Consider the following 19623-nt stretch of genomic DNA (forward strand, 5'->3'; position numbering starts at 1 on the left):
CTTTCGGGATGCTTCGTCACCTCATGACCTTTAAAAGACGAAGCAAACAATGGGTGGCCAAGTCAATATACAGGAACATGGATTTTGAATTTGTTAAAGATCTTACATTGACTGTGCTGGCCATATATGCATGGCTCCCGATTTTGTTCCCAGGACACATACAATGCCACAGAACATTGCAAACGAGCCTTGTTCTCCAAAACTGGAACTTGTTGAAAGGTTGACATCAGATTGAAATGATTTGTAGCTGTCTTCAAAATCTGTTCACAATCAAATGTTCAATATGTTCCCCAATGTTTGGACATTGTACAGAAACAATCTAATTGTATTACACTTGCAATTTCAATGCTAGATAAATTAATAGTTACCATAGTGACTAACGTACTCTTGGTCCATAGTCCCCTTTCCTCTATACTGTATGGGCGTCCCTCACGAGGGACAGGAGACTGAACCTTTTCACCAGAACAAAACAACTTTCCCTTTAAATTTAGAGGCGCGCGGCCCTGGGAGCATGTGGTCCCCTGACTCCGCCCACAGCCGCCACTCCTCAGTCCCATTGACACATCGACAATATGTAACATTGCCTAATGACACCAGTATTATTAGGGGGGAGGAGGGTGGGACCTATGGAGGAAATGGGACTATGGACTAAAAGTACATTAGTCACTACGTTGAGTAACCATTAATTACTCTTACGTCCCGTCCCCTTTCCTCCATACTGTATGGGCGATTACAACTGAGTGTAGGCCTAGGGTGGAGAGGAGACCCTCCTTAAGCAAACAGGTTTCTCAAAACCGCCTGACTGAAAGCCACGTCTGACCTAGAGGTGACGTCCAGACAGTAGTGCTTGCAAAAAGCCGAGGGGGTGGCGCAGGTACTGATGACCTGCCACAGCACATGGCGTTGGAAGGCAATAGCCATGCTCTTGGACCTGATAACATAGGCATGCAAATTGGCCAGAACTGGCTTGTGCTGCCCCTCTCATAGGCCTCCTTGATGGCCGCGAACATCCACCTAGAGATGGAAGCCTGATAACCTGGCCTTGCGCCTCCGAAGGTGACAAAAAGGGCATCCGACTTGCGGAAATCTTTGGTCCTGTCCAGAGCGCGTCTGACATTGAGGTTATGCAAGGCTCTCTGAGGTTTGTCCTTGGGATCGGAGAAGAAAGTAGGTAGGACAATCTCCTCGTTAAGATGGAAGGCTGATGAGATCTTTGGTTGGAAAGCAGGGTGTGTCCGGAGGACCAACTTATCCTTGTGAAAAGTGGTGTAGGGCTCGGAGGCCGAGAGGGCCTGGATCTCGCTGACCCTGCAAGCTGAAGTTAGGCCCACGAGCCAAGCTGTCTTTAGGGTTACCATCCTGAGGTTCGCGGACGCCATCGGCTCGAATGGTTTGTGGGCAAATGCTCCAAACACCACATTGAGGTCCCAGACTGGATGCGGCTTCTTTATGGGCGGGTAGAGTCTTTGGAGGCCAGCCAAGTGTCGCTTGACCACAGGATTAGAGGAGGAAAATAAACCCCCCTCCGAATTTCTGTAGGCACCTATGGCCGCCAGATAAGTACGGCATGTGTCGACTTGTACCCCGGAGTGTACGAGGTGTGCCGAAAAAGAGAGGACATCATCCAAGGAGCACTTGAGAGAATCGATCTCGTTAGAGCTGGCCCAATAACAGAATCTAGACAATTTGCTCTTGTACTGGCTCCAGTTAGCATTGAGCTTCTGGCGCACTGTATGATCGCCAGGTTAACCTGCGATAGGTTCAGGTGTTTCAGAGTGGCTTGTTCAGGAACCACGCTGCAAGGGCTAGTTTGTGAGGAGCAGGGTGGAGAACCCTGCCCCCCTGCTGAGTCAGGAGGGGAGCTGGACCCAGCGTTAGGTGAATGGGAGGCCTGTCCGATAGGCTGAGCAGCTCGGAGAACCATTACTTCGCCGGCCACTAGGGAGCTATCAAAATGATCATGAGGTGAGACGATTGCTTTACCCTGCAGATCACCCTGTGCACCAGGGGGGTGGGCGGGAAGGCATACGTCCTCATGTAGTTCCATTTGAGCTGAAATGCATCGCCCAAGGAGCCGGGGCCCTGGCCCTGCCAGGAGGCGAACTGCTGGAATTTCTTGCTGTCATGGGAGGCAAACAGATCCACTAGTGGATGCCCCCATCAGAGGGAGATTTCCTCTAGTACCAGGTCGTTCAATTGCCACTCATAATTGCCCGCTTCCAGTCTGCTGAGTCTGTCCGCCTCCACGTTGGACTCTCCGGGAGGTGGGCAGCCATGAGGAAGATGTTTTCCAGGGACCATTCCCACATGCTGATCACGAGGTTGCACAATGGAGGGGATCTGGTACCCCCCTGCTTGTTCACATAGTACATGCTGGTGGAGTTGTCTGTCTGGATAAGTACTGTCTTGCCCTCTGTGAGAGGGAGGATGGCTTTGAGGGCCATCCATATGACCTTCAACTCTAGCCAGTTGATGTGGGACTCCTGTTCCTGCCGGGTCCAGACTCCATGGACACTCTGGTTGTCCAGAGTGGCTCCCCAGCCCTCCAGGGAGGAGTCCGCTGTGACAATGAACTGTGGGAAAGGCTCCTGGAAGGGCCTGCCCCGCCGTAGGTTGAAGTCCAAGGACCACCAGAGGAGGTCTGGATGGAGAGACGGGGGAATGGCCACAGCAAGGCATAAATTAGTTTTCAAAAATTGATTAGCAGAATTTGCTAATGAAAATTGTTTTGATTAGCAAATTAACTTATTTGATTAGCAATTTTGTACTAATATTGAATGTCACCAGAATTAGTTGTACCCCAAGACATAGAATTAGGAAGAATGCAGAAACGATTTCTATGTACCTCTGAAGTATAACATCAGTGCAATGTCTGTAAAATGTAAAGGTTTGTTGCATGAATCGCCAAACAAATAAATGATAAAGCTCTAAAACCATTTTTCAGTTCAAGGATGTGTGGCTGGGTCATGCAATCAGTGTTGCAGCACAGTGCTGTGTCCTTAATATTGTTAACAAGGCATCAATAAAGTCTCAATAGTGTGTGCATGTGCAATTTCTATTTTATTATATCAAGTTACATATAGCAAGTGTTTGGCATAAACGGTCACACACAACTTTACTTGGTTTAAAATTGGTAAAAACATGTAAGAATCTGTGTCTTGAGACATGCTTGTTGTGCATCTGTTCATTTTGGGAGAGGTAGTCCTTAAGTCATCATCGGCAACACCAGGATGTCTTGGTTTCATACTAAAAAACCAATCTACAGCCTTTTTGGATTTGAACTCTGCAGGAGAAGGGCCCTGCTTCTTAATACGAATGAGTGTTTCAACGGTCTCTTCTGATAGGGATGCCCTCCAGTCAGTTTTAACTTTGTTCATGCAGGAAAAGCAGCATTCTACAACTGCATTGGACACAGGGAAAACCCTCAAGATGTTTATGAGCTTCACAAGCTGGGGATATGACGTGCCATAGAGGGTTGTCAGTTTCACCCAGATCTCTTTTGGTGGCAGTTTACAAAGGTTGTTCTGGGCAAATACTTTAAACTCTTGCCACTGAAACAGAATTGTTCCAGGACTTGCTACTGAAAAACTGCAGTCAACAATTAAATCAGAAAAGTGTTCTGCCACTCTAACAATTTCATTATTTCCATATTTTCCAACTCTTAACTCCGATGGCCATAATCTGTGTCCAACACTTTTGCACAGTTGTAAATACTGCCCTCAGGAAAAGACAATCTATCTTCACAAGATTTGTCAATGTTTGTGACATATGTTGTACAATGTTGCTTGAAACTGTTCAGAACTCGAGTACTCACATGTGTTAGTTGGACCCCACGATAGGAAACAGACTTGCAGGTTCCAGACAATTATGTGTTGGCCTCACTTGTAAGAGTATCAAGCACACTTCCTACCAATGCAGTCTCTCCCCTTAAGGTTTGCAGAGTCATTTTTAAAGTAGAAATAGAGCTAATGAGTGCTGGCATTTCAATCACTTCCTTCTGAAGTGCAAGAGAAATTCTAGCAAGGGGTTGCAGCATCTGCTCAAAGAAGAGCAGATGGCATACCATCTGAAACAGTGTTAAAAGCTGCAATACTCCCTTGGGTTTTGCCTGGTCATGGCTTGGATCAGCTGCCATACTTTCTAAATGTGCACAGACAACAGGGAAACATGTATTCAGGGCCTGAGTAGCAAGTAATTTATGTTGCACCCAACAGGTCCCATGAGCTTTCCTTGGTTTCTGAACAGACTGTTCTATGGCTAATCCCAGAGCACGCAATTCATGCAACCTTTTGGGGATTTTTTGATACAAATAAAACAATTGCATTAACATATTGGACACAATGGACAGACACCAGCCATTTAATGTCTTGTCTGAGCAGTGCATCAAGACCTCGTTTCACACCCAAGTTAACAGCTGCCCCGTCAGCCCCAAAACCCACCATTTTCTTTAAGGAAAGTCCTGTTTTATTTAGGACTTCCAATAGAAGTTTTTTCAATCCCTCACCATCACTAACAGATTTTATTTTGAGAAAAGAAACATTCACTTCACCACTTTGTGGGTTTACGGATATAACGTACACCAATTCCTTCTCTATTACACCGCTATTTGTGCTACATCCATTAAAAGAGAAAAAAGCATCAGCAGTTTTGAAAACATTAAATAGTTCTTCCTCAAGGTATTGTCCAATACAAATTGTAAGCTCTCGTCCTGTTACAGCATTAGTGTACTTGGAGCCCAGGTCAACACCATGACGCTTCTCCTGCTCAGCCAACACAGACATCTTTTTAATAGGAATTACCTCCTTTGCCATTGTATAAAGGATATCCATTAGCTTGCCCACAGTGAGTCTATGCTGATCCTCTGCTGTAGCCAAAGCTCTCCCTGTTTTAACAAATTAAAAACCATAAAATCAATGACTGTCAAAAGCAGCTTGTAATTGCTCGAACTAAGCAAAGCCCTAGGAAAAATCGTCACTAACTTACCAATTGGAGTGTGGCGATAAAGGTCCACAGCACTGCGTTGCTTTCCGAATTTCTTGAATTTTTAGGCTTTTCGGTGTTGCTCTGTTTCCAGGTGCTTGTGGAGTGTGTCTACTTTCAGCTGGAAACCATTCATCCCAGAAATCAACGAGGCTCTGAAATTCCTCATAGAACGCAAATCTGTTTGAAACTCTGCACAAAGTGTACATCTTGCACACAAAGCGTCTTCCTCTTCATATGTCTAGCCAGGTTTTGGCCAATTTCACAGTATGTGGTTTTGAGGTGGCCATGACTGAAAACAATTAAATTTTAAAGGTACATCAGTTCACTGCATCACAGTGTCAACTGCTCAAGATGAAGACAGCAGCTACAAGGTGTTTGTGAAAACTGGGGGCAACAACTTGGGGACCGACTGTTACGCTCACCTGGTCTCTGCTGAGGCGTTGGGGCGTTTTTTTCTCATAATTTAAGTAAAACAAATTTGAACTCTTTGAAATGCACACTTCTTTACAACTAGCAATTCATATACAATAAAATATAAATTGTTTACTTTATAGTTTCCCTACATATCAGGGAGAAATCTCTGTAGACCACCACCAAGCCCTCCCAAGGATGAAACCCCTCTTGTCTGTTCCTCCCTCTATGTCTATGTGGGGAACTGCGGTGATGAGCAGTGCGGTTCCTGCGTGAATATAATGGGGGGGTCATATGAGTAGGCAGCCTGTGGTCCCAGTCCCCTTCTTCAGACCTTCTCCCTGGATGTGGCTTCCCTGGGGTTGCACTACTCCTGAGGCTCACCTGATAAATGATGAAATCTCTGTCCAGCTACTTCTGGCAGGGGCGCTTGTTGAAGGGAACCGAGTTCCTTCACTGGTCCCTTGTCGTGGAAGTCCAGGCAAGCTGCGACTAGTCCACTTCTCTTGTGGGTAAGTGTTTTCCTTGTTTCCACCTGCCCACTTGTCTTCCAACTGTTGTAATTGTATTTGTAAAGTACGTTCTCTGTCCTTTGTATGTAATGTCTCCTTTCTCTGATCTCTCCCCTTGCAGGTGGTTTAGCGGCGACAGCGGTAGCTGCAGTAGAAGAAGCGATGCTGGCGGTACAGAGGAGCGGGGCTGAGATGGTCCGACAGCTGGTAAGTAGCCTTTAATGGTGCCTTAGGGTGCGCGTTGGGTTTTAAATGCGGCACGACCCTAGGTTGGGTGTTTTCGGGAGTTCTAACCTTGTCTTGTCTTCTTTTCTCATTTCAGGACTTCCGCTTCGTGGGACAAAGAGCGCAGGTGCTGCAGCGTCGATTCGGGATCTGCCATGAAGATGGAGCGTTGCCGTGAGATGCGAGCCAGGGTCCAGGTAAGGATGCGGTTGTTGCAGGATCACAAGGCAAGTAGCTGGTCCAGGCGGCAGTGAGTGTCACGTTGCACGGATGTGCAAATTAACGCAAAGCGTTTGCTTGAGGGATTGGTGGGTTTATATAGTCTTGTTCCAGGCCATGCCCAGTAGCTATGGCCTGCCTGCTCCCACGCCCTGCCCCACCTTATAAGTCAGCCTAGGGAGCCACGCCGGATGAGTCGGCACATGGGGATGTTCTTTGGAATAACCTCGGGGTTATCTTCGACTCCACACTCTCCTTCTCTGCTCATATATCTGCCGTCTCTAAGAAGTCACACTACCAGCTGCACCTCCTCAGAGGTATTCTTCCCTTCCTCTCCTTCCCCCAGAAGCTCACTGTCTCCCGAGCTCTGGTTCTCTCCAAGCTGGACTACTGTAACAGCCTCTATCTTAATCTGCCTGCCTCCACTCTCCGCCCTCTGCAACTCATCCAGAACAGAACTGCGAGACTTGTCCTTGGAATCAAGCCCAGGGACCGTATCTCTCCAGGACTGAAATCTCTACACTGGCTCCCAGTGGCTGCGAGGATAAAGTTCAAAACCCTCTGCATTGTCCACAAGGCCTTCTGGGGCCTGGGGCCTAAATACCTTCAACTCTCTCTTCCTAAATATCTTCCTTCCCGAGCCCTTCGCTCATGCGTCTCCAACTCCCTCAGGGTCAGCCGCTTCTTGAAGCTACGAGCTGGGGGTAGATCTCTCTCCGCGGCGGGGCCTCCCTCTGGAACTGCCTCCCTGAAACTTGAGGAGAACCATCTCCGGTTCCGGAAGCACCTCAAAACCTTCCTCTTTGCTTCTGCTTTCTCTCTCCCTCTCCCCTGCTAATTCTTCGCTGAAACTGCACTGAATCTGCTACTGGGCCACTCTCACCGACCCCGGTCCTGGGCCCAGCCACTCTCCACTTGCACTGCCTCCCTGGCAACCCCTGCACTGCGGGACTTTTTCTGTATCCCTACAGCCCCCCTTCCCAGCACTTGTCTCCACTTACCTTGCACTTGCCACCAGCTGGCCCTCCATATTTATTTATTTTATTTTATTCTACTTACCTTGTACTGCACTTCCCCCTACCTCTGCACTTGCGCTATCTGAATGACACCTGGCCTATTAGAATCGTTGTCTGTCTTCCCCTTGTTCCCCCCTCCCTGCCTCGTCACGCCTTGAAACACTTGTGTATAGGCGCGTTACAAATGCCATATCATATCAAAGGCTTCCAGCACCTGGAAAGTTCTTGTAAAACAAAAGCACTCCAGCACTAAAGTAAAATAAAAGCACTCCTGCCCTGAAATAAAGTGTTCCTGCTCACATCTCTATATGACCCTGGCGCCTGAGTCCAGCCAGGGCCCCTGTGTTTATGAGTCCCAACGGGACATACGTGAGTCAAGTGACCCATTGCCCCATCACTAGATGGTGTGGGTTTTGTGTTCTGGGGCCCGTGGTCATGACACCTACATAATTAGTTCTCATTCTGCAGCGCCAAAACCACAGTAGATGCCCAGCCATCTGTCTCTTGGAATGCACGTGTTGGTGAGGCCCTAATGCTGCAACAGCCAGTTAGTGCCAGAAATTCTTATGTGTAGACAATAAGAGGCCCAGCAAGTACATCACATGTAATCATCCATGGTCTGGCTTATTGGAAGTCAGAAAAAACTCAGATGATCTAAAAGATCAAAATAAATGATCTAAATAGGGCATTCAGCCATCCCAGATACCTCTCAATTCAAATTTTTAAAAAATGAACCGGGTGCACAAGAGATCAGAAATCCGTTCTCTGAACCTACGGGTCACAGGTGCATTTTTTGACTCCACGGCATTGTGGGAAGTACTGAGTGGCAAGTTAACAGCAAATTGTGCAATTTAATGCCCATCTAGGCCGCCCAGTGCTCCAGATATTTGAAAGTGGGAGTATTTTACTCCCCATTTTTTAAAGTCTTTTAGGGGTAAAAATGTAATTCGAATTACCAATGACTATTTTAAAAATGGGAAACCATTTTTTTAATGGAAAATGATATTGTCTTAGTAATAATATTGCTTTGTACCTAGTTATTCATGCACAGCCAAAGCTACGGCTTCACTTTTGATCAGGCAGATATAACCCTAGTTTCCTCCTGTGGTGCTACTTGCATTACTGGTCCAAACATAATAGACACGGAGCTGTGTAGGTGAAAGCAGGGGCACACATTTTCTGTTGGGCGTATTTGCTTTTTTTAAGGGAGTAAAAGGGGCCGATACACCACTTATCTGTAGGGCTGATGCCACTGACATTGCCTATGGATAAAATGCAAATTTCTGTTCTTGCTAGCACTGGTATGGTTGGGTTCGGGCTAACGATTTGCCCAGGATCACATGCTTTGGTTAAGCAGTGAAGCCAGAATTGCCTGCAATTTAAATTATCTGGCACAAACATCCAAGCTTTAATTAGTACACATTTGTTTTGGGTTTCAAGAGCCACAACAGTTTTGTTTATTCGCAAAGTACACCCAAAGCAACCTCCTTGGCGTATTTGCACCGGTTTATAGTCAAAATCTCGAAAACAAAATCTCGAAAAAAAAGCACAAATTCAAAATCTCGAAAAAAAAAATATCGAATTTTTTTTTCAATGCGTTTTTTTTGAAAATGGGGGGGTTCCCCCCAACCCCCTTTTTTCATTTTTTTATTTTACCCCTTTTTTTTACTTACCTGACCACAAAAACATATATAAATAAATAAATAAAAAATGTGATATTTTTTTTCTTCGAGATTTTTGTTTCGTGCTTTTTGTCATTCGAGATTTTGTTTTCGAGATTTTGACTGACCACCATTTGCACCACTCTAAACCGAAGACTACACATCTCAAAACCATGTTTGATCTCATGGATGAACTCTCCTTTAAAAAGAAATAGCTTTGAGTCACTTTCTGTGCAAGTGTGGTTTTTAAGGCATCTAACTTATTTACATGTGGTGGGACAATTGGCTTTAATGCTAAATCGGCTTGAACTCTCGGGTCTCCCGTTTCCTCTTGCTTCCAAGCACTATTCCGATTCAAGTGCTAACATCCCATGATCACAAATCTATTATTGCAAGTCGTAGTTGCTACTGACAAGTTTACTGCAGTAATCGCTGGGCCTTTGTTATTTGTGCAGCAGCAACAGGAAAGAACAAATGATTTAGCCTTATGCAGGCTTTATCAGTGCAGAGCTGCCTGCTAGAAAGGGGTTCTGGGAGTAATATTTTGCCCACCCAATGCACACAGCCCTGCAATTTTAACACAGCCTGCTAGCAGAAAGCATTCTAATATTCTTTAAATTGTGATTGAAAAGGCTTTCTGCCAGCACCGGCAGTGCTTTTAGTGCGGGGCTGAGCGCAGCAAGTGGTTGGTATTGATATTTCTCCCACCCAAATGGGCAGGAGAAAATGAATTCCCAGCGTGGCCACCTGCACCAATAACATCCTGCTTGCAGAAGGCCTTTGAATAGCCTACAATTAAATAGATATTTTTAGAATAAAATGTTAGGCTAGGCTTTCCTTACCTCTCAGGCCGGTTGTTATCAAGTCACAGTGAGAAGGTCCTCTCTGCCTAATCTTCCTCTACACTGCAGACCAATTCCTACAAAAGGGTAAAAAAAAGCAACTAATTACCCACAACAATGCACACTCACTCTGGGGATGGGGGCTCGAGAATTTACAGGACCCCTCGGCATTCGCTATGGAGTGAAAATATTATTTCTCCCGCCCGGACGGGAAGGAGAAATAAATGCCAGCGCAGCCACTTGCTAACAGCCAGCCCAGCAATCGGGAGCACCGTTGGGGCCTTTCGCTTTTAAAAACAAAAAAGGCCTCGAACCTCTGGGGATCCAGCAATTGCCCCTAATGATTCCAGTATACAGTCACTTAAGCACAGCAAATCGTCTCCATTTTCAGTCTGGAACAAAATCTGCACTTTGCAGTGCTCGCATTAAAGTTGTAGCTAGTTAGTGTAATGCTCCCTGCTGGCCGGTTGCCTGCCTCATGATATTTGACAGCTATGAACCTCCATGCACCCCACAGGTGCCTTGCACTGTTTCCACTCTCAGCAGGGCCGCCGGGGGATACAAGTCTTCAGCCAGGCCTGTTTGCACACTACAGCCTGCTTGCAGAAGACCCTTTGAAAGGTCTTCTGCAAGCAGCAGGCTGTGTTATTACTGCAGGCTTGGGTGTTGGAAAGTGGCTGGAAATAATATTCCTCCTACCCAGCCACTTGCTAACACCCAGTAATGCATTCAGGGACGAGATGAGGGCCTTTCTACCCTTACAAACAAAAGAGGCCTTGAGCCTCTGGGGGCAGAGGGCCCACCAACTGCCCCCATGTTTCCAGTCCGCAAAGCACAGCAAAAAAGTCACAATTTGCGTCCTGAGGCTTTTAATATGTGCTTTGCAGCGCTCACATTAAAGTTATATCCAGTGTAAAGCTTCCTACTGGCTCTGGCTGCTTGCTTCGTGAGCCAACCTCCATGCACCACTGCAGGCTCAGACTGGCCTATAGGGCAATAGGCCCATGGCTTAACCAGAAATGCAAAATGCTTGTGGGGGCCCGTTTTTTGGGTCAAAAAGGACCACCTTTTTTGCCAATGTGGGCCAGTTTGATGAGTTACTGGACTATATTGTGACTAATAATATTTATTCAGCAACACTGGTCAAAACTATCTAAAATGTACAATTTGCATCACATTTTATCATAAACCTCCTCCTTGGGTTAATTAAACAGCGTCACAAAAGGAAATAATTCCCATTTGCAACTGCAGAGCACTTTTTAGTTGGTGCCCGAGAAAATTGTATGCCCCAGTCTGACCCTGCACCACTGTTTCCGGGCCTGTTGTTGCTCGCAGAAGACCTCCCAGTCGGGCGGGAGAATATTATTGCCAGCCACTCTCTAACACCCAGCATCCGCAGTAACAACACATCCTGCTCGCTGAAGACTTTAAATATTGTTTCATTTCGTGATAAAATCTGCACTTCTCACGAGACAAAGAATATTTGAAAGCCTTCTACAAGCATGCTGTGTTACTGAGGGGCTGGGTAATAGCAAGTATGGCTGGAATTAATATTTCCCCCACCCGAACGGGCGAGAGAAATGTATTCCCTGGATGGCCACTTGCTAAATACCCAGAGCCCCATAAAACACAGCAAAGGGGCCCGGCTCCCCCACCCAAACCTCCCCTAAGCACTCCCTCCACCTTACCTCTTAAAAGCCAGAGCTGTGTGTGAGGGGGGGCTGAGATCCTCCTCTTACGTGATGACAATGCATCCAGGCTGGGCTCATAACATTGATACAATGTTTTTAGCTCAGCCCAGGTGTTTCTGCCTCCCCTTCAGTGCACACTGTGTACAGACTGAGAGGCAGAGTTTAGGCACAATCTTCTTTTTTTATTAGCAGCATTTAAACTTTAGAAATCCTATCGCAGTAGGTGCGACATGATTCATTAAATATACAGCAAAACAGCAGTATTGTATTGCAAATTGCGATGCAATACCACTTATTTTATGACTTGCCACAGGATCCGATTGTGAGCCCCTCTCTCCTGATTCCAGGAAGCTGCGAAGTGCAGCTGCAGTCTCCTCATCCTAAGTCTCGTGTGGGGCACGGACAGAAGGACCACCGCCATAATGCCAAGTACGTGTTGGTACCACCAGGCCGAGGTCACAATCTTGGAGAGGAAGTGAGTAGTAGCTGTCTTGGTGGCAGTGATCTTGTCCTTCCGAAGGGAACACCCTCTCGGAGTAGGTGTCCCAGATGAAGCCCAGGAAGGTCAGCTTCTGCGTGGGTTGCATCTGAGACCTCTTGAGACTGATCGTAAACCCCAGGTTGTGGAGTATGTTCATAAGCACGGAAGGGGTGTGAAGAACCGCCTCCAGAGTTGAAGCCAGGACGAGCCAGTCGTCCAGGTATGGGTAGATGTGGTGGCCCTGGGCCCTGAGGAAGGCCTCCACCACATACATCAGTCTGGTGACTACCCTGGGGGCTGAATTGAGGCCGAAGGGTAGAACCATGTACTGGAAATGGCAGCCCATGATCCTGAAGTGCAGAAAGGACCGATGCGGCTGCCAAATCGGGACGTGTAGATACACGTCCTTCAGATCCAGGGAGCACATCCAGTATCCCCTGTTCAGTGTCTCCGCAATGAGAGCTGGCGTAACCATCTTGAAATTTTGTAGCGGTAGCGAGAGGTTGAGGGTGGAAAGAACCAACAACTCTCAGGCAAGCCTGGTTGTTCTTCTGTATGGCGAAAATTCCGGAATAGAAGCCCAATCCTCTCTGGGAGGCTGGGACTTCTTCCACTGCCTGGCTCTCGACGAGCGACTGGACTTCCGCCAACAGAGTTGCTGTCCCAATCTGTGGGAGAGGAGTGGAGGAGGGAGGAACCCGTAGGCGGTAATCCGTGGAGACTACAGATAGGATTCACAAGTCTGAAAAATGTTGGCGTCAGAATTGCATGCGAGAGGCAAGCCTGCCCACCCACCGGAGACACGTGGATCCGGAGGAGCGTGTCATGCCTTTTTTCCCTTTTAGGCTGCTGAGGAGGAGGGGGATTAGAAAACCCCCTTGGCCCCACCTCCCTTTTGTTGTTTCCTCCGATGCTGACGTGGGGAACGGTCAGGTTGTCTGGAGCTCTGTTCTTGGAAGCCTCTGAACCCTCCTGACACCCGCCCCTTGTCGTATCGTGGATTGGACTGGGTGTACACCTTGGGCGTGGCCTTCGTAAGACTAGATAAAGACTTAGCATTCTGTGAGCTGTTCTTCTTATCTAATTCGTCATCCGTGGAGGAGTGGAAGAGGTCACTACCCTTGAATGGAAGGTCGAGCCAGACCATCCTTCTCATGACCGTGGCGATGCAGATGGCCCGGCCAGAGGTATCGATATGGGCCACTGAGGATTCCATGATGTCGGACACTACCAGCCTGGCTTCTCCTAATCCCGCCTTGAAGCGAGTCCGACTTTGGGGTGGGAGATCCTGGAGGAAGTCAGCGATTTCCCGCCAGAGCCTTTGGTTAGCAGCTGTCAGCATGGCATTGGCGTTGGCCTGACGCAGGTGCAGGGAGGAGTTGGAGTACAGCTTTTTCCTGTACGCCTCCAGGATCATCTACTCCTTGCCTAGCAACACCGAAGACGAGGTGGCTGAGGACAACTGAGGCTTAGAATTTAGTGATGTCGCAGCGATCACCGAGGAGTGCAGCTGTGGATGAGCAGAAAGCAAGAGTGTATCCCCCTCTAGCTGCCTGTACTTGGCATTGAGGCGCGGATTGACATGTTGGGCTGAGTGTGGCTTGAGCCACCCCTTCTTGACCATTGCAACAACGTCCTTCTGCATCAGGATCCCCGTCTTGGAGGGGGGCCTTAGGGTGAGGACTCCTGCCAGGACCCCCTCCTCGGGCTGCTCTACCTCAGGCTGACGGTGGCTCAAGTTCTCTGCCAGGGCCGCAAGGCATTTGTGGAAGGCCTTTGCTGAAGATGGCATGTCGGGGTCTTCCTCCTCGTCTGTGTCCGCTTGTGTGAGAGGAGGATCCAGGGCTGGCAGAGGAGTACTGGGCAGCGTGGGCTGCGGTGTGGAAACCGGAGTCGGGGGCTGCAGCGGAAGCTGTTGTGGAATAGCATGTGGTGCCGCAGGCAGGGGAGCTGGCGGCAAAGGCAGCGCAAGCAGCGCTGGGGCCTGAGATACCGGAACCATTGGAGGAATGACTATGGGAACCGGTGGGGTGACCTGGGGGAGCACGTCCCTGATAGCATCCCGGATAGAGCCCATCTGGGGCGTTCGCATCAGCGCCAGAAACCTCTCGAAGAACCTGTCTCCGGAAGCTGAGGAGGTGGCAGGAGCTATTGATGGAGTGGCTGCAGGCTGCTGGGGCCAGGGCACACTCTGTCTGGGGGAATCTGCCCTGCGCTGCTGATGGATAAGCAGTAGGCCACGTACCTGGTTGACACCAGTCCCACCTTGTGACCCCTTCTTCAACCCGCTCTGCTAGAAGAGGTATTGGACGAGCAGCCATTTTGTCTGACACGGCAGCCAATTTGTCGAGCTGCGTGCCACGTGCCGAAGTCGTGGTGCCTGGTTCGCTCGAACCAGCCCCGTCCAAGACGCTTAGTGTTGGAACGTAAGGCCTATCCCGTACCTCAGGCCGGGGCCTGGAAGCCATATTGCCCTCGGCAGAACTGCCAGTTATGCTGCGTGAAGGCACCCCACGGACATGCTAGTATTAGGGCATTGCCCCTTGGGAGTAACCCCGGTAGAAGAACCTTGCGGTCCCTCAGCACGGATACCAGAAGGATCCGGAGACCCCTCGGCCCGAAGGCTGGGAGCTGGACTAGCCTTGGTACATGTGCTGGTGCTAGAGCCTGACAGGCCCCTCCCGGTCGGGCTTTTGCCGGGGAAGGAATCGCCTTTGCGGGGTGCCATGTCGAATAAAGGCCTCAAACGATGCTTGACAAAGTCCTTTAGGTCCTCTGGAGGGGGAAGTCTGTGTCAGGGTCCCATGGGGCTTGGGCAGGTTCCCTTATTATAAGACACACTTTAAAGGCTCATTTATGTTTCCACACTGCAGTATATTATTTAAACACTTTAACTAGAGGTGTAGGAGTGGTGATCAGTAATACTCTTTAGTTAGCATTTGGGTTTGAGTTTAGTTGCTGGTAGTTACTGATTGAGAATGTGAAGTTTTTCCTTAATGTGGTTTTCAGGAAGCCTTTGTTTCCCCAGTGGAAGATGGAGGCTTAGCTCTGCAGCAGTGATTGGCTGTGCCTGGTGGTGAGGTAGTTTGGAATTCTTCTGGGAGTTCTAAACTGCCTTTCCTTCTAGTTTCCCTAAGGACAGGTCGCAGGTTTCATAGCGCTTTAGTTTTGTTAATAAATTCCCTTAGAACTACCCAAGTCCAAAGAAGAAGCAGTGAAGATCCACTGAAATTCATCTAAAGCTAGTGTGACCTCCAGAAGCCAAGAACAGAAGAAAGAAGCTAAGTTCTACAGTTTATAATTCCCAAGTTTCAAACGTTTTTTAGTTAAAAGTTGTAATGAAAAGGTTTTAAAGAACTGTTTCTTAGAGATAGCATTCAGATACGTAATTGTAAAAACTGTGATGTCAGATATAAGGCAAGAAACTATTAGCTGCAGCTTGCTTGCGTGCGCGTGTGATAGAGACTCAAGCTTAATGTCAGCAGTGTGTGTGTGCGCGTGTCAACTCATTAATACTAACCAGGCATGCGGTCGAATAACGTTGCATTACATTTATCTAATGAATAAGTAAATGTTACTAACGTAAGAAAGCCAGCCGGCGTTTGTGTTGGGTAGTTCACTATGCTTCCCTCTGTGTACGCGTAAGTTGTTAGAGGTAAGTACCTATGAGCACTCGCACTTGCCGCACATCATGCGTCGAGTCAACTGTGTCAGTTTCAGTAAAAACATTCTAAATTAAAGCAACAGCTGTTTGTGAATCGCAGTTACGACGAGATGGCAGAATTAACAGGAGCAAAAAAAAGCAAGTGAATTTCAAGAGCACATCAGCAATACCAATATCAGAGCCCATTAGCTAAAGGAGCATAGGCTGCAGGTATTTAGGGAAGTGGGAAGAAGATAACTTGTACATGTTTTCTTAGTTTAAGTAAAGGAACAGGAAACAGATTAGCAAGTAATTTATTACTTTTTAGATCTTCACAGATACCGAACCATCCAGTCCTGTTAGAAGGGCGCCAGAGACAGTAGGTATTAGAGAAGACCTGCGTTTATTATTTTCTCCATTCCCCTTGGGTATGCCAGCTTGGTAGTTTTATCTATTCAGAGACTGTTGGGCAGGCAAACTTGGGGAGTATGGTGGGCCAGCATCACTCGCGCAGGAAATCTCAAGAAGGGCCCCCACCACCTAGTTAGCCTGTTCTCCAGTGCCCAAGGTGTCACTTCTTAGGGCTGGACTCGAAAGTTAGGGAACGACTCAGAAGAATTGTCTAATGATCCTAGTGTGTTAACCAACCCTTCTCTTTACAGGTTGTGGCTGCATTTCCTCATTTGTCGCATTAGGAAACATATTGTATATATGTTGTATAATAGAGTATTGTGCGTGGTAACTGTTTTCGCATAACTAAAGTTTACTTGTGTCTATTGGTCTGGTCGACAATAAATGTAAAGTTATTTTTCATATACACTTGTCTAAGAGTAATTTGGGGTTTGTTGGTGTGTGCGCTCATTGTGGGTTTCCGATCAGTCTCACCCCTCCTGAGGCTTAGTCTTGACCACCTGCCAAGCTACCTAGATTGGTCTGGCTTGTCTAGAAGGTTCCCCCTTCTCACTAAACCGTGGGTGGCCTCCTGAACGTCTGCCCACCAGGTCAGAGTTTAGAAATCCAATCTTAACACACTCCTCCAGCACTTTTACACCCATAGGCTTCTCCTTCCATCCCCTTCACTAGCACTTCTCCCCCAAGCACTAGCCCAGCTGATTGGCACAAGGCCTGGTCTGCGCATGAATGTAACTCACTGTTTTGGAATTATTTTTCACCAACCTGCGTTCCCATTTTGCCTTGTGACGCTTTGGCAACTTGACATAATGAACACACAGGAGACATATTTAGTATGAGCATGCAATGTCACCCTGTCTCGCATGATGGCAGAGAGGGCTGCGCCAGGTGCGCAAGGCAGCATGAACGGACATGCATTAACTATAGTAAGAGCCGTATAATATATGCCAGAAGTGTAAGTAGCAAACAAATGACTCAAGAGTGGAACAGGGGCATAGTAATGAAGGGCAGTAGGTATATAGAACACTAGGAGTAGGGGTATGCTTTGTGCCCTGAAACAGTACTAGACGAGGGAGAGGTGTGGTTTTGATTACATCTTCTCACAGAGATGATATATCCCTGGATCAACACATAATTGTCTGGATTGTTCTGACACGCTGTTTGCAACTGTCCTTGGTTTTCTTAACCACTTGCCCTAAGCAACGTCTTGTCCATTTTCTTTTTAAAATCAAAACCTACCCGTCTATGGCTTCAATCACTGAAAACAGGCTGTATTGTTATTTGGCCTTCAGTGAAAGTCAGCAACTGTTTGAGGGACACAATTTGTAGAATACCCACAACTAATTGATAACATTTACTATATTGAAAGTGGACATAAGAAAATTTAGTTTCCATTTCTGGGATCTGTTTTTCAGGGCGGTTACTCACTGTGACATTGAGAGAATGGTACTTCCTGAAATTCTTTAAGCTTAACTATGCATAATATCTGTGCGATTAGAAAACGGCATGTGTGCTGTATGCATAATGACTAATTCAGTGACGTGCGAATCTGCTATTTGACCAAAAGAATTGACACAGTACGTTATGCTGAATGATATTTATAACACGGACTATAAACAACCGAGTGCATGACTCGCGGTTTATCGGTTTAGTAAAGATTATTTGTGTATAGTTTAAAAGAGGTGTGAATAGAGGTATGACTTTTTTGGACATACTGCTTACTCGTCTTGCCCACCAATATATTCTGTGCAGAGTTATGGGTTGTTAGCTGGACCATATTGTGATGATTATTCCTCGAAGACCCACACCGACAACCTGTATGCAGGCTAATGATATCTACACTGCTTTGTCCCGTGGGATATCCTGGTGTGCTGTCAATGTTTCATCCTTCTGCACCATAAAGTCAGGGTTTGGGGGGGTGGGGTGAGAACCTTTTCCATGGGCACTTGGTTCTCTTTTCGATCACTACTTTTACCACTTCCATTATAATGCTATCGGTCTGTGGTTCAACGGAAAACGATACCATCTCTGTCCTTATTTTCTGGTAGGACCCGCTATGTGAAGCAGGTGCATGTGGTTCTCCATCCCATTGTGAGGTATACCTACTTCACAGCGCTAACCTTTCATGCACGTCGTGGCCTCACCTACTCCCCCATGTTGCCATGTCTGTGTTCATTCTGTGTGGTTTGCGTTTATGATTAGGTTTCACCCGGTTCTGAATTATATGATAACTTGTTATATTCGAATGGATAATAAAATATATTCTTTTATTCTGTTATCTACACAGCTATATTGTACCGTCCTGCACATGTCATAGTTTCAAGATACCGTCGGATGGATTCTTCAAACAACATTGGCAGATATTCATCAACAGTACTTATTTGATGACCGTTATGTGGGACGGCTGACAGGGACCTATCTGCCCTCTAGCGGTACCAGCAATAAAGAGCAACCTGTCAGTGTTTATGATGTAAAAACGTGCTTTAGCGAAAGCGTTGCGCTTGAAAGTGCAATCAATCCATATCTTCTCACTAACGGAACACCATATGCGTCATTAGAAAGTTTTGCTTGTGTAACATAAGGACACTCAAGAATTGAGTACAGGAATTGATCGATTGCTGATCGCAATCGGCGTATCATGAGGTAGTTATAAATAACATTCGAAGCACGCGATGCAAAAAGATTAGTTCATTTTGTGGACTTAAGCTTCTCTTGTGAGCGTTCTTTGCAAAACAAAAGCACTTGTTACATTGCAGACTATTGATGTTTTTGTAAAAATAAATGTTTTGCTCTCATATTTGCGACAAGATTGAAAAGTTACGCGCTGTTGGAGGATGTGTGGCGTTTATCTTCCTGGTTCTATGTTAAGTAACGTTATCACGTGGGTAATGATAGGGCACGTTTGGCTACACTGGCCACGAAAGTCATGAAACTAGGTGGAGAATATCATTTGGAGTAGTGATGTTAGTTTGCAGGTAGGGCGATCTGTATTTGTGCCGCAAGGTCACTTGAACTGAGGGCGATGCATCAACAGATAAGATTATCACAAGATGGCAGCACCAAACCCATTGTTTTCGCATGTGTAAAATTGAGTAAAATTAAGGTAATTTTTTTTTAAGATCGATTAATGTATGCTTAAAAATACATGCTCGAACGATCTAGACAATACAATTTATGAGCAAACTTCCCCTTTAAAGTTTTTTTAGACTGATCCGGGGGAAGAACCTTCATTAGCAGTGAAGTAGGATGCTATGAAGGCAGTGGTCAGGGGAAAATTCATACTAAATCGATTTAACAAAATGCCATTGGTAGCGGAAGTGCCACATACCTGATGATATCACAGCAAGTGATGTCACAACCTTTGACCTGGATGGCATCAGTTCCTCTTTAACTCTGGTGACATTACCGGAAGTGGCCTGCAGGCGTAAAAGTAAATAAATGTAAACATTTTAAAATACCAAATATATACTGAAGCAGACCAGAATATTGTAGATGCCAACCACATTTTAATAAGCGTGCTGCCTTCAT

The 19623-nt window shown here is 46.7% G+C and overlaps 1 protein-coding gene across 4 annotated transcripts in view; it reads right to left on the bottom strand.

Annotated features, from left to right (window-relative positions):
- The window catches only part of LOC138468305 (uncharacterized), a 441590-nt gene that overhangs the window by 213206 nt on the left and 208761 nt on the right, over window positions 1-19623 (bottom strand). For 3 of the 4 annotated variants that reach the window (XR_011268238.1, XR_011268239.1, XR_011268237.1), the window contains 2 exons: window positions 19424-19511; window positions 9870-9946 (listed from right to left, as the gene is read on the bottom strand). Coding sequence is in view for 1 of the 4 variants with exons in the window: in XM_069608798.1 (XP_069464899.1) it covers window positions 19424-19511 (88 nt within the window). In the remaining 3 variants the exon portion in view is untranslated. The remainder of the gene's footprint in view (window positions 1-9869; window positions 9947-19423; window positions 19512-19623) is intronic. The other variant, XM_069608798.1, reaches the window with a different exon arrangement.

Source organism: Ambystoma mexicanum, chromosome 4q (assembly GCF_040938575.1).
Source record: "Ambystoma mexicanum isolate Mex_15411 chromosome 4q, UKY_AmexF1_1, whole genome shotgun sequence".
Classification (NCBI taxonomy): domain Eukaryota; kingdom Metazoa; phylum Chordata; class Amphibia; order Caudata; family Ambystomatidae; genus Ambystoma; species Ambystoma mexicanum.